Source organism: Lynx rufus, unplaced genomic scaffold, assembly GCF_022079265.1.
Source record: "Lynx rufus isolate CCGP_SWC_20201006 ecotype Redwood Valley unplaced genomic scaffold, mLynRuf1.p SCAF_2, whole genome shotgun sequence".
Classification (NCBI taxonomy): Eukaryota; Metazoa; Chordata; class Mammalia; order Carnivora; family Felidae; genus Lynx; species Lynx rufus.
Window position 1 is genome coordinate 70,059,262 of NW_025814834.1, and position 26,081 is coordinate 70,085,342.

The 26,081-nt window shown below is 38.0% G+C and overlaps 1 protein-coding gene across 1 annotated transcript in view; it reads left to right on the plus strand.

The window, feature by feature from the left end:
- Positions 1–26,081, plus strand: part of KCNH7 (potassium voltage-gated channel subfamily H member 7) — a 476,865-nt gene that overhangs the window by 305,005 nt on the left and 145,779 nt on the right. Inside the window, exon 3 of the mRNA XM_047085555.1 lies at positions 19,019–19,174. Within this exon, the coding sequence (XP_046941511.1) occupies positions 19,019–19,174 (156 nt within the window). The remainder of the gene's footprint in view (positions 1–19,018; positions 19,175–26,081) is intronic.

Sequence of the window (26,081 nt, forward strand, 5' to 3'; positions counted from 1 at the left end):
TGAATCAGTATCCAAATATTTTTGGAACACTCAAATTGGGTAATGTGAGGAGAGTTAATGAAAGAGCCATTTACAAAATGAGGGTAGAGTATATGAGGAGCAACATGAAACAGTGCAGGGTCTCAGGCTTAGTAACCACGGAAAGTTATTAGAAGGGGCAAGCAGAGGGAATGGTAATTATTGGAACCCTGAGACAGACCTCTATGCTGAGGGCTGACAGGAACTATGAAGTTTCATGAAGAATGCATCCCAGACTGCAACCTAGTTGCAGCCCTTATTAGAGCTAGAATCTGAGGAAAAAACACTCCACCTCTCTCTTCCTTCCCTCCAATCTCTTGCTGGAAATCCCAACTGGCTACAACCCAACTGGAAGCCAGAAGATGAGGCAATCCTTTTAGCATCTTCTTTCTCTGAACAGGAGAAGGATAGAGAATGAGCCTGGAAGGGAAAACTGAATGAATTGAGCAGAAATATTAACACTACTGACACTCCAATGTCAATGCCTTCCCTAAAGGGGGCATGGCTTAGGTACAGGGTATGCCATTGTTCAATTATTTTCCCTCCAGCCTGGCTCTGAATTACCATTCACTGTTTGTGTATTTTGCCAAGCATTCCACACCTTGGTTTCTGAAAATAGTTTGGAAATACTTATGCACTCTCCATTAAGATGCAACTTGATATCATCTCCCTGGGAGGTTTTCCATAAAATCCACATGTAGACATTTTGAAAGCCAATTGCTTCTCAGGTGCAGTTCTTAGAAGGAGCAGCATTTTTTAATATATAAAATAAATTGGGGAGCGCAGGTGGCTCAGCCAGTTGAGCATCTGACTTAAGCTCAGGTCATGATCTCACAGTTGTGAATTCAAGCCCAGCAAAGGGCTCTGTGCTAACGCTCAGAGCCTGGAGCCTGCTTCCAGTTCTGTGTCTCCCTCTCTCTCTGTTCCTCCCCTGCTCACACTCTGTCTCTCTCTTTCATAAAAATAAATAAAGATTAAAAATTTTTAAAAAATAGTTAAAACATAAAATAAATCAATTCATCTTCTTCTTGACTTGTTGTGAATTGAAATTTTTGTCCAGATTCTTTCTAGTGTGTTTTTTTCTAGTGATGTTAGTAGATGACCAAATGTTGTCTCCTCTCTTGTTCTTGTTAGCATTAATGGTATATAATATTGCCTGCTTTCTTTGTCCCTAGAAATTTACTGTGACAATAAGAGAAAAGAATCTACTAAATTAATTTTTCATCTTAAAAGTTTTAATCTTTTTTCTTCAAATGCAATCATGATAAATCAGCATTACTGGTGGTTTTATAATGTCTACTGAAATATCACCAGTGTGTTCAATTTAATATTTTTTTTCAGTTCTTCTTTATCATTTGAAGGGTGGTAAATTTCCATTGTCATCCCAAAATGTTTCTCCCATTGGTTCACCATAGTGACTGAAATTTCCTTCTTTAGAAAATCTTCTCTGATGTAGGACTTTATCTCCAGAAAGTTGCTATCAACTGGACTTAGATTAAGAGAAGTAACGTGTTAATGCATAGTTACTAATCAGCTTCAAAGTCATCAGGCAAAAAGGAGTCATTGGTATTTAGAAATACGTTTCTGTTTAGAGACTCTAAAGGCTTAACTTTCAGCTGATGGAATTAACCCAGCTTTTATGTCCAACATACTCCTAGTCGTGGGTAAAACCAAATGAACATCAGGCTTATCTGCCTAAAATTTTCAGACACCAGAGCTGAGATTTATTCTATTATCTGAAAATTAAGCCCATGTATCACTGTCAACAAGTGCCTTTGATAAATACGTGGACTGGTATATTTTCCTAAGAGATAAGACCCAGGAGAAGTTTAGAACTCGAAGCAAGGTCTGAGGAGGGAAATGTATACTTAGAGGCCAATAAAACCTGAAACATGGGATGTGTACTGGCAGTTAGATGCTCACAAGGGAGATGGGGACACTCCAAGCACATTGTGTTCTGTCTCCTCAACTTAAAAAAAAAAAAAAAAAGTTTGGCTCTGTCTTTCAGTCAATGACGTGATGGCTATAGAATTCCAAATTATTTTTGATAATTCTTTTATGGTAATAAGAGCTAACATTTTTTCTTCAGTGTATAAGGCAATGTTTTAAGCTTTTTGCAGATAATTACTAAGGCTCACTTCATCTTCACAAATAACACCATGAAGTGGGTAGCACCATCCTTATTTTTCAGATGAGGAACCAGTCTCAAAGCATTTGAATAACTTATTCCAAAATCAAAAAATGGAAAGTGGCAGATCGGCAAATTAACCTCTGCCAATCTGATGCAAAAGCTTTCTGCTCATGCGCTACCCTACGCAGCCTCTCATGGACACGGGAAATACATCCTGCCCCCCAGATAAATGTATGCTGCTGTGTGCACAAATCAGATTATTCCTCATCCACATTTTTCTCTCAGCCTCAATGTACAGACGGCCCACAGCAATTGCTACTCTGCTACCTTGAAAACCGCAGACTAGGTCATGAATCCTGATATGGGTAAACACAAAAACAACAATAAATGTACTCATCATTTTTTGAAATCAAACCTCCCTCTCTTGCTGTGCAACTGTACTTGGAAGTATATAGTCAGGGCAGTATGAGCCATTGCCAAGCAATCCTTGCCATCAGGCGTCTGCTGCAGGCCCACGCTCCTGGCAGCCTTAGGGAGTGGGGAACATCTGTAGTAGTCACATGCCCCAAAGTCTGGTGTCAAAGCCTGGGAGAGGGTGTTCCCCCCCAGTACCGCCAATGGGAACAAAAAACCGTGTTGTCACTAGTTACCAGGACATCCTTTCTGCTCCATCTGCTATTCTGTAAAAATAATCTAGGCATTTAAAAAATAAAAATAAAAACCCCAAGTTGTAATAGTTGAATAAGATCGAAATTTTTGTGAGGAGAGGGGAGGGCTAAGTTTCCTGGAGAAATGACTTTGATTTCACCTTTCTCTGCTTCTATGGCTTTTGTCCCAGACAGGCCTACAGAGTCTACTTTTAACCCCATCGAGGCCTGTACTCAATGTTGAGGACTCTCAGAAGAGCCTGGACCACTTTCCATGATTTCTTTGGTGTTTTAACATGTGCCTTTTTTCTGTGTTGGATGAAGCAGAGGGTGTCTCTCAGAATCCTGAAGATGTGTGCTGGAATCAAACCCCGGAAGCATATAGGGCTGTGTGTGACTGAGGTCATTTGTGTCACCTATAAAGAAGTAGAAAAAAAAAAAAAAGTCTGATTATGTTGTGTGAAGACAGTAGCATGTGATACACCGTCTAGATTGTTATCCTGACTCTCCAGCCGACTGGCTGTGTGACTTGGGGGAGGTCACTTGTTCTTTCCATGATTCAAGGTCTTCTTCTATGAAATGGGGATATTTAGTGTAGGTACTTCATTAAGGTTCTCACGAGGATTAAGTAAGATATAGCACGCACAGGACTCAACATAATAATTGGCACATAGCAGTTGTTTAATAAAAGTTACCTATTTCTTGTTATTAAAATCAGAAATGCTAGGCATGAGGTAATTACACTGGTTGCCCTGGAGGGGGCCACACACTGCTCACTTTGCCAGAGATTCACCATGTTTCTTCATTGCTAACACTTTTCCTTTCACTCCCAATTTCTACGCATCACGATCACTTAAGGCCCAGCTGAAAAGATGCATTTTTTCCACGAAAGACTGGTCTTTTTTTCTCAGGTATAGCACATGCTCATGAGGGGATTCTTTTTTGGATGAAAGGTCCCTTTTTTATTTGTCTTTGTAACTCCTACAATTTCTGGTGCAGTGCCTTGCACATAGTAGGTCCCTCACACAGTCTTTGAAAACTTTAGTAATTTAAAATATATTTCTACTCATTCTAAGATATGAACTAAACTCGCATTGTTTATAAGTTTTCTACTTGCTCCAAAGTCACAAACTTAACGTGAGAAAAAAATGTAGAATTCTCCTCCACAATCACAAGAACACCACAAATAGAGCATAGACACATATGGACACATACAGACTTAGTTAGCAGTGGCTAACATCAACACAGTGGTGCTGGCCTCAGGATTCTAATTGAGTTCGACCTTGACAGGTCACATACTCTGGTGATGTGCAGATTTGCTCATACTCTGAGTCAGTGCAGTTGGTTAAGTGTTAATGCAATTTTACTGAACAAACGGCAGTTTAGTGGAGTGGGCTTGCTGTAGCTACATTTGCATCTTGGTAACAGGAATATGTCTTATGAAAAAAAAAAACTGAACCAAATAATCAAATATTTACTTGAGTGTAAAAACCACAAAGTATTAAAAATTGTCACAAATGTGCCCCAAAATTCCTGGTTGCAAACATAGACTTGGCTTGCCTGGACACTGAGTACAGCACTGCAAATCAGCCTCAGCTTGTTCTAACACTTATTAGTTCCAATACACTAATTCAATCCAAACAGCTCTAAAATTAAACAGGGACCAAGGCTGGGAAGTGGGGAATCATAATAGTATATCTTAAGAGACAATCTGGTTTACTAGCCAGGCAAGGTGTCAGAGTTTTTCTTTCTAATTTCAATCCCCAAAATAATTTGTTAGTGGTTCGTCAAGTATAGAGAAACAGTTGAACTTGTTTTTTTTTTCAATAATCAAGTATATAAGTATGAAAAAAGTATGAAAAGAGCCTAACACCTGAGCATAAATGTTAACAGAAAATATGTCAATGGGAAGAAGTGAAAGTAAACAAGTAATTGTAAGATACATATGCCCATATTTTGCACATGAAAAGGAATGATTCCTAAGGAAACACAGTGAAAATATTTCCTTTCAGATATCAGAATTATCTCATGCAATTTCTGGTGCAGAATAGTAAGGAATTATTGAATTAGGGCTTTTATGTGCTAAAACCTAATCTCTGTTAAGTAGTAGGACCTAGGATGTGAAACACTCTCTCATATCTTGTTCAGTGATGGTCTTTCAACTTACAGCTAGTTTATGGGGAAATCATCGCCACAAGATATGTGATCAAATATGATAATGCTATTTCACTTGGGCTTCTGAGAGCTCAGATCAGGACCAATACCAAGCAGAATATATTGAGTAGGCAACACTAGCCTTTGCAATTATCTTTCCTTTCCTGCCTCAGTCCTGTGTTTTCTGCAGTTTCTTCCTCTCTTATAAGCATCTAGGCAACTTACGGTATATACATTTCTCCCTCTTAGAAGGGTGTCTTTGAAACAGAAGGAGTATGGCACAATTCAGTGCATTTCAATGACGTTGCAGATTTCTCTAAAATAATATCTCACAGTCAAATTTGGGATGTGCTACATTAAACAAAGTAAATATACGTGTTCTTGCAGAATTTCTCAAAACTTGAATGCAATGACGTTCACTGAGCATCTTCTAGAGAAGGACACTTTCCCAGACTGGATTAATTACAGAAAGCACTTTCCAATTACACCTATTAACATTTCTCTGTTTGGGACACACGATGTAGGAGAAAGAGTAAAAGCTGGAAAGTTCAGAGTTCAAACCTGGTTCTACTGCCTACTTGAGAAACCTCTCTAAGATAAAGTTTACTCATGAGAATCTTGTGTCACGTAGAAAACTTTCAGAAAATAGTAGCCATGATTTAATTATGTGGCTGTTAACAGCAGTAATAAAGATAATAGAGAGAGACTGAGGGAGCAGAGTAGAGCACTGTTATTCCTAGAAAGCCCAGAGCTGATAAAAAGGAGAGGAGGTAGAAAGGTCATGAAGGAGTATAGGACTGAATAGATTACATGAAATGTGGGGCTGGAGCAGTCCCAGCAAGTACAGGGCGCCTTTCTGCCTGTCAGGTGGCAGCAGAAAGGAACTCTGCCTAAGCTGAGAATACTGCAGAAATGTGCAAGACTAGGGGAAAGGAGGAGGGAAGAGTTTTAGCTCTCAGGCCCATTATTCACAAAAGATAAAGATTTCTTAGAACATATCTGATTTCAAAATCATGGCATTCGGGGTCTTTGTCTAATGAAGGAATTGGAACCCACATGTTCCCCCCCAGTCATGGAAAGGGCAAGGAGTGCCCCGAGATCAAGGAAAAAGAGAACTGTGCATGGCTTACTTTTCGTCTACATAATAGGAATATAATGGTGCCATTATCATTTGTGAAGATGCAAGTGATATTAATGCATATAAAGGCATTAGAGTGGTGGCTGGCATCCAATAAATGTTAGCTGTTATTATTACCCTTCTTTCTAAAATGTGCTTTCAAATACTAATTATGGTACTCCTAGAGCAAACCCAGAATTAAAGATTGTTTCACACATTTCCACTATGTACCAGATTCCACTGACTGTGGGGCTTGCCCAAAGAGGCTGAGCTCTGCTATCATAAAAGTTACCAAGTCTATGGTTTTCTTTCTGAAGGCAATAAGACAGTCTACAGGGACAGAAGAACTATTGGAAATAAACCAAGGGCCTTGTCACTGCAAAGTGAAGGAGACATATTTTAAGACACTAGATAACAAAAGAGTCTTTCCTGTACTAAGCCCCTACCCCATTCCAGCTGCCATTTGATGTGCTTTCTCATCTGAAGACAAGGGGATTAGGCTAATGAGTTCTTCACTGAAGCTCCATAAAGAGTTGAATGAATCAATTTTTTCATCAAACCTTTGAGGGAAGTTTAACCACCATTTCAAGTTGAAATTTATTTTCAAATTTATCCCCCCCCCCCCCCCGTAAAGGCAACAACTCTCATTTCTTGCTCAATTTCTATACACCAGGCTCAATGCTATTTACAAGTATTATCTAATTTCACCTTCCCAACAACACTAGGAGGTAAGGCTCTTTCTCTTCTTTTCCTCACTTTACAGATGAGGAATCTGAGTCTCAGGGAGATTAAGTAACCTATCCAAGGCCACTCAGTGAATAAAAGCAGAGCTAGGTCTGTCCAGTTCCAGGGCTACACAGAGCTACATATCCAAGAAATTTACTCCTCACTGGCACTGCCTCGCCTTTTTCGGAATACTTGAAATTGTTTTACATAAGAAGCCATTAAAAGTAAATTATTCATGCTGTGGACATCTCACACAGTGCTAATACCAATACCTAGAATATGAATGTGATGAGCAGCTTTGTGTAAATTAGGTTCTTCATTTTTCAAATGAAAAGGCATCTATATAATCTCTCCTGGAAATTCTGAAATGGTATTTTTAGCACCATGTTACTCTATCAACTTCATCAACTATCTAAATGTGTTCATCATTGTTATGCTTTAATTATATCTGTGATTGTTATGCTAAATCTATACATGTTGGTGATTATTATTTTGAGGTTCCTTTGTCGGACCTAATGTATTGTTAGGTATCGTTAGGTACACTGCTAAATATCTGCCAACTCAGTTTTTTTGTTAATAACTCCTCCGTAAAATGTTTTTTGTAGTTCACATGAAGGTCTCCAATTTGTTTTCACTAACTTCCTTTAGATTTAACCATGGAACTGGTAACATAAGAGAAATGGGCAAGTATTGGAATATCTGCCTCCCATAAGCAATCCAGTTTGACCCAGTCCACAAGGTCAAATAGACTGTAGGCTATTCCATTATTCTGGTTAATAAGTAGTTTTTCTAAATATGCCTTTTGTCTCTTCAAATAAATAACTCCTATTTCTTTTGGACTTATCTCTCTTCCCTAAGACATCACTAGTGTCTAAAACAGTGCATGCCCTAAGTGTGTACTAAAATACTACTGTTATTGGCTCCTGGGTGGCTCAGTTGGCTAAGGGTCAAACTCCTGATTCCAGCTCAGGTCATAATCTCACAGTTGGTAAGTTTGAGCCCTGCGTAGGGCTCTGCACAGTGTGGAGCCTGCTCGGGATTCTCTCTCTTTCCCTCTCTCTCTCTCCGTTCCTCCCCCCACTTGTGCTCTCCCTCTCTCAAAATAAATAAATAAACTTTAAAAGAAAATACTAGTTTTGAAGATGGTCTCATGATTAAACCCATTCATTGTACCCTCAACCTCAAAAGACTGAATTCCAAGTACATAGAAGACATTCACGATGTGACCTCCTATCCCTCAAGCCTCATCCATCACTTCCCAGTTCACACTATATGTTCTAGTATACTCTTAATCTGTCAAGAGCAAGTTGGTAACAAAGTTTTATGTACCATGTCTTTACAGCAGGTAGAGACTATCAGTTCCCTTTTTCAATCCATTCAATGGCTTTCTTTTCTCAAAGACATTACAGTGCCCACAAGGGACTAGTTCCTCTGACACCCTCCCTGCTCCTTTGTTGGGTTACCTCTCTGCCCTGGATCTGTTATCACTTTCCCCTCAGCTTAATCTGTTTTAACCACATGGATTGTCTGCCCTGGCATGCTTCAGCTTGGGGGCCTATCCTGGTCAGCTCAGGCTATAGTAACAAATTACTACAGACTGGGTGCCTTAAATTACAGAAATGTATTTTCTCATAGTTCTGGAGGCTCAAAGTCCAAGATCAAGGTGCTGACAGGGTTAGCCTCTAGTGAAAAATCCCTGCTTGGTTTACAGATGGCTATCTTCTCACTGAGTCCTCACATGGATTTTCCTCTGTGTACACAGACTCTTGGTATCTCTTCCTCTTCTTATAAGGACATTACATTTGTTGGATTTCGGCCCCACCTTTATGATCTCATTTAACCTTAATTACCTTCTTGAAGGTCTTATCTCCAAATACAGTCACGCTGGGGTTAGGGCTCCAATGTATGAATTTGGGACAATACAGTTTATCCCCATACCAGGCAGGGCCTTAGATATGTTGTTATCTATTTTCCCAGATATGCTCATGATTCACTTCTCATCTCCTTCAGGTCTTTATTTAGAAGTAACCCATTCAGGGAGGCCTTTCCCACTCTACTAAAAGTTACGAACTTTACCCTATTCCTAGCGCTCACTATCCCCTTTTTTATTTTCTCCATGGTGGTCTATACTATTACCATTTAATCTATTATGCATTTCCTTATTTATTTTTCTCTCCATTATTTTTGTCTCCAACTCCATTATAAATGACACAATGGCAGGATTTGGTTCAGTGTTGTTACCTGCTGAACCTCTAGCACCTAGAACAATGCCCGGCACATGGTTGTTTCTGAATAATTAGTTGTTAAAGTGAGATTGGTTTCAATTGTGCATATGTCTCTTCTCCATGAAACCTCCTTCTTCTCCAACTTTACTCCTACTCAGCCTTAAAGACTCAGGCCCTACATTTTTTGGCCTCTTACAAAAGTAACACATCGGGCATATTCAGTTTCCACAACTACCATATCCTTTTAAAAGATTACACTCTCATTATTTAGCATTTGTGAGTATCTACTGTGCACGAGGCACCGTACTCCAAATGCATCCTCTCGTTTAGTGCTCATTCTTTAAAAGAGAACTATGAATCTGAATTTACAGAGAAAAAGCCAAGACAGAGAGAAGCTAAATAGCTCATCAAGTTTAGAATCTTTTCTAACTCAGGTCTTTTTCTAACTCTGAAATCCAACTTCTTTTTTTTAAGTTTTTTTGCTTGTTTATTTTGAGAGAGAGAGAGAAAGAGAGAGAGTGCATGGGGGTGGGAGAGGAGCAGACAAGAAAGAGAGAGAAAATTCCAAGCAGGCTCCACGCTGTCAGCACGGCACTGGGCTTCTCTTTATGGGGCTCCTCCAACAGGGCTCGAACTCACAACCATGAGATCATGACCTGAGCTGAAAACAAGAGCCAGACTCCTAACTAACTCTGAGGGTGCCACTGAGGCACCCCTGAAATTCATCTTCTTTTTTTTTTTTTAATTTTTTTTAACGTTTTATTCATTTTTGAGACAGACAGAGACAGAGCATGAACGGGGGAGAGGCAGAGAGGGAGGGAGACACAGAATTGGAAGCAGGCTCCAGGCTCTGAGCCATCAGCCCAGAGCCCGACGCGGGGCTCGAACTCACGGACCGCGAGATCGTGACCTGAGCCGAAGTAGGCCGCCCAACCGACTGAGCCACCCAGGCGCCCCAAAATTCATCTTCTTAAGACTGTAAGCTATTACCTACTTACAGTCACAAATGCTGCTCTGGCCTGGCTCAAGAGCCATCTCTTGTGGACAGCTTTTCATGAACTTCTCACTGTCAGGAAGAAGTAAAAATAAGTCAGCAAATATTTATTGAGTTCCCATCATGTCTTGAGGCTTGTGTGCATAGATTGCTAATACCCTGTCTTTGGGGAGCTTGTAGTCTGGTTATAAATATGCTCTAAATGGAATATTTTCACTTCTCAATTATTCTGCAGACCTTGGGATGAATTCTGGAACCGGATTGTGAGTACGAATTAAGTCTTTGTGTGTTTACTTTTCCTATCAGGAGTGGAATAACATCGGTTAAAAAAAAATCAAAGGCTAAACAATGTTACATAAACTCTCCAATCATAGCAATTTTTTCTTCTAGTTCTGTTTCAGGACTCCATCATGGTCTTTTGTTCTCTAAGCCACAACTTTTCCAGCAGTGATGTTGATATCAGCAAGCAGTTACTTATATGGTGTGAATTTAAAATTTTTTTAAATCTTTATTTATTTTTGAGAGAGAGAGAGAGAGAGGGACAGAATGTGAGCAGGGGAGGGCCAGAGAGAGAGGGAGACACAGAATCTGAAGCAGGCTGCAGTCTCCGAACTGTCAGCACAGAGCCCAACACAGGGCTTGAAGTCCCAAACTGTGAGATCATGACCTGAGCCGAAGTCGGACGCTCAACCCACTGAGCCACTCAGGCGCCCCAGTATATGATGTGAATTTAGAAATATCTGGAAGGCGTTATCAATATAGCCAAAGTATTTCTGTTACACAGAGGCTACATTAGAGTCCATCTTGAGTTAATTGTTGTTTTTCACTACTCCCCTTTAAAAAAAAATTCTCCTAAGAATAGTTATTAACAGTCTTATGAGAAATTAATATATTTCATGGTGCTCCTCGATAAGAGGAAGTTCATAATACTTCCCTTTGGAGGCCTGGAGAGAGCAGAGGAAGATGTTGAGAAGTGCTGAAAGAAAGAAAGATAGGGAAACATTAGATTCAAGTACAAATTTCACTAATTTCCTATTTCCATCTCCCCTTCATTCCACCTTAAGTCATTTGTGACTGGGTAACTCTCTCCTTCTAGGAGGTGCAACAGCCCCTTTGCTTTTCTAAAAGGCTTTTCAACTCAAGATGAGCAATGCTGCATCTTTGATGAGGCTTTCATACCTTGAGGCTGCTGTCTTTTGTTTTTCTTCCAGGGCAGGTCTCTAATGGTATTTTTGAAATCTTCAAAGGGTTCCCTGGGCTACTAGAAAGTAGGAAATTAAAAACTTCCAGCCATTCACTAAACCAATCAGCTCGGAGAAGAATAATCTCCACTTGGTGCCCTTAAAAACAAATAGTGTAGCTTGTGGTTACAGGAATGGCAAAAGGTTGGAGGAAATTACACAGAGAGCCTGGAGAGTTAAGTGGCCCCTCTGGAGATCCTCTAATAAGAGGCAAAAATAATTGCTCACCTTGTTGAATTTTGCTGCATGCCAGGTACTATTCTAAGAGTTTTACATGTGTATGAGTTTTACTGAACAGTGTGAAGCTTGGACTGTGAACAAAATGCAGCTTTTGTTTTATATCATCCCATTAAGCTTTATTCACTGGAGTAATTGACCCCTGTCTTTGGATGGTGATTTGGCTCTAAAATTACAACTCCCAACTGCCTTCAGGTCAGAATGCAAGGGGAAGCCAGCTTCAACCTTTCACTGTTACCCTCTCCCCACACTCTGGTTGCTATTTGCTCCCCTCCAAGTAGAAGATGAAAGGGCAAAAGGATTACAGAGCAGGACAGTTCCTGTTTGGCTGCTGTATTTGCCTTCTCTGGATCTGGCCGAAGGGCAGAGCTGACACTGTCTTTCCGGGGTAGGCTCTCCAGAACCCTTGCTCGGACCCTGTCTTCATTCAGGTTCCTTCCACCACTGGTGCTAACCCTCTACCCTGGGGTTTCTTGCCTATTCCCTCCTTGGTCTCCAGCATCTGGTAGTTTCCTGTCTGTCTCTTCCTCTGGATTCCCCTCGTCCCCATTCCTGGAGGACCCCATGCCTACTCCTTGTCCAGAAGACTTGACCGTGAGGCGCTTCTGCCAAAATTTAGGTGCACCTGCCTGTCCCAATAATGATGCCTACTGTCTCTGGCACAGAAACTGAGAGCTTGTTCCTTCCTGGCCTTCTACACACCCAGGGTTGTGGCCTCACTATTGTAGGTCTACCATTCATCCATATAGCTTTCTCCCTGTCTCCCAACTGCAGAGAACACGTTTCAAAAGTCTTTAATGGACCCTTAAAATCCCCTCATTAGGCCTGGCCTTGGAAGGTGGCAGCTGGTGAGGGTGGGAAAGAGAAAGACTCACAGTAATGGACCAGTCCTCTCCAAAGAAATCTCTTCCCCAACCTTCTCACCACTCCCCTTCTCCTCTCCCTGTCTAAGGTTCTGTAACTATTTCCTTTAGAGATCTGCATGTGTGGGGTGGGAGGAAGGGGGTCATTCTCATTTTAGGTCCTGATACCTATTATATTAGCATATCACATGACTGAAAACTGAGAAAAGGATTCTTATTCTAATACCGTAGTACACAGGTATTAATTCATTTGGTCCCCAGAACAATTCTACGAAATAAGGATTATCTTCTTGTACAGTTGAGGAGACTGAGTTGCTGTGACATTTAGGAAATCACACGAGGTTTACTCAGCAGGTAAAGGACAGAGCCCGAATTCAGATTTAGACAGTCTGATTAGAGGTGGTGCTCTCAAACAGTAGATTATAAACTGTTATCTACAAGTTGTATATACGTGAAAAATTAATGAACACTGAAGTTGCACTTGACAAAGGGAACAGATTGAGAAAATCACCGTGTGTTTTAAATAACTATGTTAGGCTTTTATTGACCTCACCAAATGGTGAGACTTGATGCAACAAAAATTTGAAATATAATCTTTGAAAAACTTAATTGAATTTGTATATAAATATGCTATAATATCTCTCACCTAAAAAATCCAAAATCTGATCACTTCAAAATCTCCAGCTATTACCCCAGGTTTCTGATCACCTCTTTAGTAAAGCACCTCAAAAGACTTTCCTAGATAATTGTGTACACTTCTGTTCTTATTCATGCATTCCAAACAGCTTCATAGCCACTAATCTACCAAAATGTCTCTTGAAGAGGTTACCCATGACTCAATCTTTTCTTAGGTCCCATTGAGCCTGCCAGCAAGTTTTGTGTAATTGATCATGCCCTCCTCTTGCAATACTTCCTTTTCTTAGCCCCCAGTGAGCTACACTCTGGATTTTCTTCCTACCTCACTGTCTACTCACCCACAATGTTCTCTGGTTCTTCATCTTCCTTTCTTTGATGCCACAGTCCCCTCATGTTTGGCTCCAACCCCCAACTTCCCTACTTGTTCCCCAGATGACCTCATACGGTCTTTAAATATAACCCATTCCCAAATGACTCTCAAGTTCTTATATCTGGCTTAGACCACTCCGTGAACTGAACTGCAGTATCCTGTTTTCAACTGTCCTCTAGACATCTGCACTTAGATATCTAGTAAGCAACCATAAAGTTAACATACCCAAATCCTATGGATTTACACAACCCCCAGGACCACCTCCTCCCACAGTCTTCCCCATTTTAATAACTGGCACTTCCATTCTTTCCGTTTCTCAACTTCCAGCATTGGACTTGTCTGTGACCCCTCTCATTCTCTCACATGCCATCACACCAGCAAATCATATAAGCCCTACCTTGAAAACATCTCAATCAGGCCCCTTCTCAACAGCTTCATCAATACCACCCTAGCTTTTTAAAAAAAAAATAATGTTTGTTTATTTTTGGGAGAGAGACAGACAGACTGTGAGTGGAGGAGGAACAAAGAGAGAGAGAGAAACAGAGGGAGACACAGAATCGAAGGCAGGCTCCAGGCTCTGAGCTGTCTGGCCCAGGACTTAAACCCACGAACTGTGAGATCATGACCTGAGCTGAAGTCAGACACTTAACCAACTGAACGACCCAGGTGCACCTAGTCCAAACCACTCTAATTGCTTGCCAGTACTATTGTAATGTTTTCCTCCTGGCCTCCCAAGCTATTTTTCACATAGAAGTCAGAGAAGTACTTTTTAAAAAAATTTTATTTAAACCCAAGTTAGTTAACATATAGTGTAATAATAGTTTCAGGAGTAGAATTTAGTGATTCATCAGTTACATATAACACCCAGTGCTCATCCCAACAAGTGCCCTCCTCAATGCCCATCACCCATTTAGCCCAGCCCCCCACTCATCACCACTTCAGCAGCTCTCAGTTTGTTCTCTGTATTTAAGAGTCTCTTATGGTTTACCTCCCTCTCTCTTTTTATCTTATTTTTCCTTCCCAGCCCTTATGTTCATCTGTTGTGTTTCTTAAATTCCACATATGAGTGAAGTCATATGATATTTGTCTTTCTCTGACTTACTTTGCTTAGCATAATACTCTCTAGTTCCATCCACATTGTTGCAAGTGGCAAGATTTCATTCTTTCTGATCTCCGAGTAATATTCCATTATACATACACACACACACACACACACACACACACACACACACACACACCCCTCATCTCCTTTATCCATTCATCAGTCAATGAACATTTGGGCTCTTTCCCTAATATGTTATTGTTGATAGTGCTGCTATTAACATTGGGTGCATGTGCCCCTTCGGATCAGCATTTTTGTATCCTTTGGATAAATACCTATTAGTGCAATTGCTCTATTTTTAATTTTTTGAGGAACCTCCATACTCTTCTCCAGAGGGGCTGTACCAGTCTGCATTCCCACCAACAGTGCAAAAGTGTCTCTCTTTCTACACACCCTTGCTAACATCTGTTGTTTCCTGAGTTGTTAATTTTAGCCACTCTGACAGGTGTGAGGTGGTATTTCATTGTGGTTTTGGTTTGTATTTCCCTGATGATGAGTGATGTTGAACATCTTTTCATGTGTCTGTTAGCCTTCTGGGTGTCTTCTTTGGAAAAATGTCTTGTTCAGGTCTTTTGGAGAGGGGTACTTTTTTTTAATGTTTATTTATTTTTGAGAGAGAGAGAGACCGCATGCATGTGCATGAGTGAGGGAGGGGCAGAGAGAGAGGGAGACAAAGGATCCAAGCAGGCTCTGTCAGTGCAGAGCCCGACGTGGGGCCTGAGCCCTAGAACTCTGAGATCATGACCTGAGCCGAAATAGGACGCTTAACCGGCTGAGCCACTCAGGCACCCTGGAAGGGGTACATTTAAATCAAGTCATGTCAACCTCTGCACAAAACCTTCCAATGCCTTCTTGTCTAACTCAGGAAAATTCCAAATCCATCCACACATGGTGTGGCTCCCTACTTCTTCTTCAACTTTATCTGCTTTCTAACTCCAACCCTACAACCAACATACTGCCCTAGCCATACTGGCATCCACATTGTTCCTTGAGCTTACAACCCTGCTTCTACCTAAAGCCTTTTACACTTGCAGCTTTCTCTGCCAGCTGAGCTCTGTACATGGAGCCGCATAGCCAACTCCATCACATAGCCTATATATCTTTTGATCTCATGGCTTCACCTGTATGTCATTTCAAAGGAAATGCATTCCCTTCCGATCTATCACCTTATTCTGCTTTCTCTTCCTTCATTGTACTTATTTTTACTTGATATATTAGATATCTCTGTATTTGTTTATTGTGTTGATATAAATTCTGTAGAAGTAGAACCTTTGTTTTTATCATTGCCGTCTTTTGCATCATGGTCTGAGAACTCAGAATAGCGTTTGACCCAATGTTAGGTGCTCAATAAACATTTGTTGATTTTAGGGGACACAAGGATGCCCTGTGAATACAAACGGTAGAACAAAACATCTTTAGAGCAGTTCAAAGGAAGGAGTTCTGGTCACTATTTTAAAATGTGAAAGCAAGGAGTAGGCCAACAATTTTATTAACAAAAGAAAAATTATTCAGATTACTCTGAGTCAGCTTGCTCTGTGGCTACCGTTAAAAATTAACACTCGAGCCATTTTATTTTAAGGAGTGTTATTCCTCTTAAGCGGCCCTCCCGGTTTTGAGAATGTTTTTAGTCAGGAGACAAAATGTGGAAATGAATCTGGGTTTAGCTAATATTTGTATAATTGCATGTATAATTGTAAAATTATTGGATAGTCTTATTGTAAATAAGCTTCTTAACAAACATTATTAATTCCGTTTGAATACTGATTCATTTTAACAAGGTCTCAGCTTTTTATTTCTAGATTTGTTTAGTTCTCTTATTTACATATTATTGAATGTGTCTGTTTTTTTTAAATTAATTGCTAGATCAGTTTTGCTGACTGATATTTCCATTTCTCTTGCTCCCAATGTTGCATTCAAGAAAAATATTTAGGAGTGCCCAGTAATGCCTTATTAAAATAATGTTACTTTACAAAAGTAATACCTTGACAGAACTTGGAGTTTGCAGAATGATGCAAGCTAAAATCTTTTTGCTTTACAAAATGTATTTGGTTCTCCTTCTCTTCTAAAGTCCATGTATCTCCTTTCAATAATCTGCTTTCCAGGAAGCTATGCAAGATTGATGGAGACATTAAATCCAAAAACTAAAAGAGAAAAAAAATGTAAATGTGAATTTTCGGTTGACTTTAGAGGAGATATATTGCTTAATAGAAACACGCAGGAAACAATGCTAGTGGGCAGTAAATCCCAGATTAATTACATATTTTCAATATGCTTTGGAGCCAATGCGTATAACTGAACTTTTTTATAAAGCACTATAATTTTATGATTTTTAGCACTAGCCAGTAAATTTACAAGCATTAGTATTGCAATACGTGATTTTGCCCCTATTACCAAAAGCAAAATTACTGTGCTCTATTACAAGCCTATTAAATCTCTGTTCCCACATCTTTTATTTATTGATTTCTTAAAAATCGGTGCTTTGTGTTTTGTTGTACAATCAGCAATATAAGTATACTTCAATTGTTGAAAGATTTTAAACTGCTAAGTAACAAATCTATGAATTCACAATGATACTCTACATGATCTAGGAAATGTCATTTTAAGTGGTAATATCAATATGTGTTTTGATTCATTAGCAGAATACACAATGGCTATTTCTAGTATCTTCTCAGTCTGTTTAGCCAGTTTGTATTCTGATGCCTGGCCTGAAGCAATTCTATTTTTAGTTCTAGTGCAACAGTCTTAAATTACTTATTTTCTGTTTACTAAAGTCATCCCGTTTGTTACCATGGAAACTATGACAAGTGCTCTAGCTAACTATTTTATTAAATGAATTGAAGACACAGCTGAAGACTGTGAAGGTGCAGCACGTCATTCTTAAAACACATTTTTCAACATCTGTAAAACCACGGCCATATTTACAGAAAATATAAAATTAATTGTAAATAAGTTCTCCTACATTTCAAATCTGGGAGACTACTGACGTATAAATATCTGAATCATAACTAGCACATAGGCATCCCCAACTTACAAAGAGTCTGTGTTCTGAGAGTGTTTTTGAAAATCAGTTCCTTGGAAATTAGAACATGTTTGCCAATAGAAACAATTTCATAAACAATAATTAGATCTCCAGGCCCACCCTCAAAATCTCTTCCACCTGTGATGTCTCAATCGATAGCAGTATTAGCAATAGCCTTTGTTCTCGGCTCTGGCGGTAGGAGCCATGTTGCAGGGATGAGGATGAGAAGAAAGGAAAGGGTTTTATCATACTTATTTTGTTTTTGATTCCTCATGCATAGGACACCATTTTGGAATATGAGCATCCACTGGGCTTCATGGATGTTGGTATTCCAACTACATTCTCCTGTTACTTGCCAATGCCCCTGACCTCAGACTCTTGGTGTCTCACTTTCTCACATCTCCCTCTGAAGCCAAGGTCCCTCTTGCTCCCAACCTGCTTCTGCCTCTACACTAAATTATCATTCTCAAGATTCAAGATGGCCCCAGCCAGTTGTTACAAAACAAACAAACAAACAAACAAGTCAAAAAAACATTCTATTACCTGATTGAGAACTCTTCCTGAAGTTTTGCATTTAAAAAATACAATACCTTTGAACCCAAACAAATCCCTAACCTGACGTTTCCATCACCATGACTAAAAAAAGAAATATGCAGAGGGTAAAGATGTGAGCAAGCTGCTTGAAGAAAATACTTGGTTCTAGAAGTCAGGTTCAAGAAGTCAGTCAGAAGTCAACTAATTTAAAAGAAATCAACTTCTTGACAGTGTTCTCTAAATCTTGGATCTTGGATTTTCTGTTTGAGGATGAGTGGCAGTGGTTAATTGTAAATTGATTCATCCCTTTGCTCATCTCATGTTCAGAAGATTCTAATAAAAGGTGTATTAGCCCCATAAGTGCTTTAAAAAGAATATCATATTTTTGGTTGAAGGAATAAAATTAGTACAATAAAATATACAAAATTTTGATCTCATTTTCTAACAGATTACAAGCCAAACCATTATAATTTGGGCATTGTGAATTTTGCAGAAAAAAAGAAAAGAATTATCGGAACATATTTAAGACACAGTCAATAACTTACTATTTTATATCCTGGCAATTAAAAGAGAAAAAAGGAATAATTTGCTTAACACTAAAATCAAGATGTCATAATAGGAGTTGTCTTCATTATTTACACAGCTGTTTTATATAGCTTCAGAATTAATCAAAATATATGAGAAGGCTAAGAGTTTTTCTAAAAAGTTAAAGAATATACTTTTTGTTCCTTATTATAGTGGTATGTGTGAGAACAAATGGGATTTAATATTCTATTTTTCCATAATGTAGCACCTGAATTTGCCTGTAAAGTCTATGGCAAAATTTGTGGATTTTTATGTAGATACATGTGAAATGAAATATGAAATAAAAGTCTAATTATTTCGTTAAATTTCAGTGATCATTTACAATAGAAAATTCTAAGGGGTTATTAGAATTTTAATATTACTAACACTTCAAAATGAGGGCATACTTTTGACCTAACATTCATTTTTCATCTCCATAGGGTCCACTTTCATTTGTAACACTCACATAATTCCAGTGAAAAACCAAGAGGGCGTGGCTATGATGTTCATCATTAATTTTGAATATGTGACAGATGAGGAAAACGCTGGCTCCCCAGAGAGGGTAAACCCAATATTACCAGTCAAAACTGTAAACCGTAAGTAAAAGGCAACATGCACGTAATGCTGTTGATATTCTGCTACTGTAGTAATTTTAATACATTCTTCATTTTGAGTCAGTTCTCAAAATATGTTTGCATTTTAGGTAAAATAAATTTATATTAAACAAAGTCATAGCTGCTATTACTCTTTGGTGCCTTATAGAATTGATCAATAGCTTTCAAAGCCATTTGACTTGGTTATACCATTGTTAATTCAACTAGTCCCCTAGTGATGGTTGTTTCTACGTTTTGATCATTACAAATAATGACAGAATGAATTGTGAACACGCATGTATATTTTTGGAAAATTATCTTCAGGGTAAGAGTCTATAAGTGGGATTCCTAGGTCAAAGGGTAAATGCATATGTAATTTTTTAAGATACAACTAAACTCCCCTTCCTATGGTTTGAACCGTTTCATACTACCACCAGCAATTTATTAGATCTTTTCTCTAAAGCCATGCTAACAGAGGGAGTCAGTCTTCTCGATATTTATCATTACGATAGGTGAGAAGTAGTACCTCAATTAGTTTTAGTTTACAATTCTCTTATTACGAATGAGGTTCATATATTTAAGCACTATAGATATTTCTTTTTCTGCCAGCTGTCCATTTCCTATATACATTGTTTGTCTTTTTCTTTCAAATTGTAAAATAAGCGGCAAATCTCTTCCCCAGCAAATATTTTTTTAACTTTTCCTAATTTGTGTCATGCAATGGTTTTGTTGCTGTTGTTTGTTTGTTTGTTTGTTTGTAATGTAGCTAAATGAATGAACCTTTTCCTTTGCTGATTCTGAATTTTTGAGCCATTTTTAGAAAAGTTTTCACCATCCCAAGGTTGTAAAAAAATCTTTTTCTAGAACTTGTATCGTTTTTTTTTTGTTAGTATCTCTGATATATTTTGTTTCTCGTGGTTTATAGTGCAAGATATAAATTTAATTTATCATTTTAGCAATGGCTCTCCAGTTGTTTCAACATCAGTTATTAGAAAGTCTATCTTTTCAGCAATGATTTGAGATGCCACCTTTATCACACAGTAAACTTCCTTTATCTGCTTGAGTATATTTCTGGACTTTGCATTCAGTTTTGTTGGCTTATTTATCATTCAGAATCATATTGTTTTAAATATACAGTTGATCTCTGATATGACATGCTTCCCTTGAATTTAATTTTCAGGAGTTTGGGGTTATTTCTTGCGAAAATTTTTATATGAACTTTAATTTTTTTAATGTTTATTTATTTTTGAGAGAGACAGAGACAGAACGCAAGAGGGTTAGGGACAGAGAGAGAGGGAGACACAAAATCCAAAGCGGGCTCCAGGCTCCGAGCTGTCAGCACAGAGCCCACGTGGGGCTCGAACTCAAGAGCTGTGAGATCATGACCTGAGCCGAAGTCCGACACTCAACGAACTGAGCCACCCGGGCGCCCCATTTTTAAAAAAAAATTTTTTTCAATATGAACTTTAGAAGCAACTTGTTCAGATATGGAAAAAATTCTTTGGGTTTTTAATTGGATTCTCATTACTTTTATAAATTAATTTGAGGAATGTTAACATCTTTATGATGTTGAGTCATTTTATACAAGAATATTATATGTATCTTCATCTTTAAGTCTAATTTTTGTGTCTTTCAGAAGTGTTTAAAATTTTTTCTTAACACTGTAGTTTGCTACTTGGCATTTAACTTTTTGTTATTGCTGTTATTATAAATAGGATCTTCTCTTTCATTATATCTTCTGATTATTTCTGAGGCTGATGATTTTTTTTTCTTAGAATGTTAGTTTTATATCCTACTATCTTAGTGAATTTTCTTAGTTTGCAGTGGTTTTTACATTGACTCTTATGAATGTTTCAAGTGTCTATCATATCAAATAGAGACTGTTTTACATTTTCTTTTCCAATTCTTATACATCTAATAGTTTTCTCTTGTTTAATTGTGCTAGCTATTACTTCCAACATATTATGAAAAAGTCATTGATGGTAAACATCATGCCTTGTTCCTGATTTTTGTGTAAATGCCAAGTGTTTTTATTCACTCAAATGACAGTATTTGGTTTGAGTTGTATGTGTTTTATACTTGCAGAGTTTTTCATTAACTTATATTTATTAAGAATGGGTGTTGAAATTTGTAAATTTCCTTTTCAGCATCTGTTGAAATGAGTGTGCTATTGTTTTTCTTTATTTTTTACGATAAATTTTATTAATGGAGTTACTAACATCGAACTATTCGTGCATCTCTGAAAGGAGTCACTGTTGACCATGATGTATTTATTTTGTACTATGCAGTTGGCCTCTCTTTATCTAAAATTAATTTAAGATCTTTACATTAGTATTCTTTAGGGAGACTGACCTGAAATTTGTGTGTATGTCTATGTGCACTTTCATCAGGTATTGGTATCAATCTATAATTCCTTCAGAAAATAATCTGGAGATTATTTTCTATGGTCTGTGCTACAGAACCATCAAATAATTTGGAGATTATCTGAACTTTCAAAGTTAAGTCTGATTTCCTTGTGAAATCCTCTAGGTCTGATACTACTTTATGGAGCAGCTTTTTGACAAATTTCCTTTTTTTTTTTCTCCAGAGATTGGATTATTCCAGTCATCCATCTCAACTAGTATCAGTTTTACTAAATGTTATTTCTCAAGAATTTTATGTAGATTTAAAAAATTTATTTTAATACAATTATGCAAAGTTGTCTTTTATTACTTTTCAAAGATTTCTTCAGTTTTATTTTCTTGTTTATATATTTAAACCATCTTCTACTCTCTTTGTTTTAGTTGTGCTTTTTTTATACGTTGTGGAGTGAAGTTTTCTTTTGTTTCTTATAAGAAAAAAATAATACTTGTCTTTTAATATTTAATTATAATATAGGTACTTATATTTACTGATAAAACTTTTTTCTTAGTACTAATATAGTCTATGTTAAATATACTCTCTTTTTGGGGCGCCTGGGTGGCTCAGTCGGTTAAGTGGACGACTTCGGCCCGGGTCATTATCTTGCGGTCCGTGAGTTCGAGCCCCGTGTCGGGCTCTGTGCTGACAGCTCAGAGCCTGGAGCCTGCTTCGGATTCTGTGTCTCCCTCTCTCACTGCCCCTCCCCTGTTCATGCTCTGCCTCTCTCTGTCTCAAAAATAAATAAACGTTAAAAAAAATTTTTTTTTAAATTTAAAAAAATATACTCTCTTTTTAAATGTTTATTTATTTATTTATTTTGAGAGAGAGAGAGAGAGCGAGAGTGCATGTGAGAGGGGGAGGGGCAGGAGAGACAGAGAGAGAGAGAGAATCCCAAGCCAACTCCCTGCTGTCAACACAGAGCCCACTGTGGGCCTCAAACTCTTGAACTGTGAGATATGACCGGAGCCGAAATCAAGAGTAAGTAGCTTAACCAACTGAGCCACCCAGGCACCACTTAAATATACTCTCGTGAGACATTTCATTATGTTATGTTTTCTTTGTTTTTTTTTTTAAACTCCAATGTGTGTTTTTGGTTTGTTTTATCTTGTTTTTGCTTTTGTTTTTATATTTGAGAATATTTGTATTTTTAATTTTATGTAATGTCCTTAATCTCTCCTCCTTTCCCTCAGACACTGTATTTTGATTCCTTACTATGAGCAAGAATAAAATTAGCCTGTAACTCTTTTCCTTTCCTTTCCACCATGTAATTTTAGTTAATAATATTATCTGTTCTAATTCTTATCTTTGCACTCCTAAGAATGGGCTTCTACCATTCAGTTTGTCAATTTAAATTATATTATTTTATTCCCAACTTTTACCAACAAGGTACTCAGTGAACTTTTTCTACGTTTTCTTCTCCTCTCATTTTGTTTTGTTGCAGTATTTCTAGCTGGTCAGAGGCCATAACGTTTACATATTTCTCACATTTTTTTTTAATTTTTTAAATTTTTTTAACGTTTATTTATTTTGAGACAGAGAGAGGCAGAGCATGATCAGGGGAGAGGCAGAGAGAGAGAAAGAGACACAGAGTCTGAAACAGGCTCCAGGCTCCGAGCTGTCAGCACAGAGCCCCACGCGGGGCTCGAACTCACAGACCATGAGATCATGACCTGAGCCGAAGTCGGACGCTTAACCGACCGAGCCACCCAGCTGCCCCCTCACTTTTTTTTTTTTTTGGCTTTAAATTTCTAGTGAAATATATTCAGTGCTCACCACTAGTCTTCCTCCCCCCGCCCCCCACCAAGAAGCAGTGTTTTTCCAAAGCTGCTAATTGAGGTCTTGTGCACTTTTCAAGTTACTTTTTATCGTCTATCTAGTAACCAGTCTTTTGACCATTCAGGTCACAGACCTGCTCTCAGTATTTCTTACACAGTGCGGAGTCCTCCTCCTTATCTGTGGGTTAACCGTATTTGATATGTGTTTTCCGTCACCCCAAGGAGACCTTTGTACTCCCCTTTTCTTCACTAAGCTTCTGTTGAACTCCATTGCAGTGTGCTTTCTGGAACCAATTCTGCCGCTCTTAGGAATGTATTTGCCTGCTTATATGTAAATTAAAGTGTGCAATGTCTCTGTCTCTAATTACTCTTAGGCATAGTTTATGGATACTTTTATTTGTCTCATTTATTCGTCTCTACTGTGTTTAGGAAGATCCGTGAGGACATCGAAATTTAGGGATCTGTTATTGTCTGTAGGGAGCTAGGCCTTGTCAAAAAACTTTAATATTTTAAAAAAGAAATTGTTATTCTATACATAAATTCAGACAGCAAGCTATAACTAAAATAAAAAACACAGTTTCAAAAGCCTATATTGTAAACCTAAGTATAATACTAAATCAAATCTATACCAGCTGAGAAGTTTTGATAGTATCAGGTACTTCCTTAGGTATGTCCAGATGCTAGTACAGTGTTATATTAAAGAAATAGTGGGAGAAATATATTAATGTAAAATGATTCCAATATACTAAATATCTTACTCTGAACAATATCACACTCGGGGGGGGGGAAACTTTTTATCAAAATCACCTATGTGTCAGTCTCCCTGGTGACATATTTAAAAACAAAATTGAGGTACTTTAAAAAAAATATTGTAATACTAAAGTCTTGTTCCTTTAAGTTGATGACCATTTTTATTTCTTTATATCTCCCACTAATCAATTCAGTCATTACTGAATGATTCCTGAGAGTATACTTTAGGTAATGTCAGCCTGTATTTTGGTCATGAATGTCAATAAAATCTGTTGTTTTGGGGATGCCTGATGTTTTTCTTCATCGTCATCACAAATTCATTTTTCCCATAGAACAGTTATCTTGCATGGTCCATTAATTTGAATGGAAGTGAAAAAGGGAGTGGTGTATCAGCAGCATAGCAAAAAAGGGGATTTTTTTTAAAAATAAAGTATTCATGGGACGCCTGGGTGGCTCAGTCGGTTGAGCATCCGACTTCAGCTCAGGTCATGATCTCACAGCTCATGGGTTTGACCCCGCATCGGGCTCTGTTCTGACAGCTTGGAGCCTGGAGCCTGCTTCAGATTCTGTGTTTCCCTCTCTCTTTGCCCCTAACCCACTCGCATTCTGTCTCTGTGTCCCTTAAAAATAAACATTAAAAAAAAATTAAAAAATAAATAAAGTATTCATTTCAAACTGAAATACAAATGGAGAATTGAAAGTTGGATTCCTTGAATGGAAGATAATCTATACGGTAGCCTCAGGATGTAATACATAATCTATGCAATTTTACACTGTGATTAAAATAGCATCTCATGTATAAACCATAGCAAATTCAGTAGAGGTTGGTTGTTAGTTTGTGAATATGAGTGGTTTCCCTACACTGCAGCTCATACACAGAGTCATTGGAGAAAGTATAAATATGCAGATAAAATTGTTTCCAGAGCATTACAAAGGCCCATTGTTTACAACCAGTATATTGGCTTTGATTATACTCTTCTGTCATGTTATGCTGAGGAATTTCCTTTACTTGATGTTAATTTTTGAAGAGTTGATAAATCAAGCAGAAAATTTAAAGAGAGACAAGTTGAACTTGGTAGTTTCTGATACTATCCAGTTTCTACTTTGTATTATTTCTGATCTGGGGGAAAATCCTGCCAGTTTTTTTTCTTAAAGTATAATTTTCCTATCCATGTAAAATACTGATATTGGCTATTTCAAACATTGTTGTTCCAGTGGTGACCACCAAAACAAACAAAAAAAGAAAGAAAAGAAAATCAAATTTTGATACACTTCTTTTTGAAGAAACATATTAACCTTCAAAATGCTTAATCTCTTACCTAAATAAGAAGTATGTACCCACAACTATATGGTCAACTAATCTTCAAACACCAGGAAAGAATATCCAATAGAGAAAATACAGTATCTTCAACAAATGATGCTGGGAAAACTAGACAGCAACATGCAGGAGAATGGAACTGGATGTTCTTATGCCATACACAAAAATAAATTCAAAGTGGATGGAAGACATAAATGTGAGACAGACATTATCATAATTCTAGAGGAGAACACAGGCAGCAACCTCTTTGACCTCAGTTGGACCAACTTCTTACTAGACAAGTGGCTGAAAGCAAGGGAAACGAAAGCAAACATGAACTATTGGGACTTCTTCAAGATAAAAACCTTCAGCACAGCAAAGGAAACAATTAACAAAACTAAAAGACAGCCTATGGAATGGGAGAAGATGTTTGCAAGCTACATATCTGATAAAGGGTTGGTATACAAAATCTATAAAGAACTTGTAAGACTCAATACCCAAAATGAATAACCCAGTAAAGAAATTGACAGAAGACATGAATAGACACTTTTCCAAAGAAGACATCCAGAAGGCTAATAGACACGTAAAAAGATGCTCAACATCATTCATCATCAGGGAAATACAAATCAAAACCGCAAGGAGATACCACCTCACACCTGTCAGAGTGGCTAAAATTAACAACACAAGA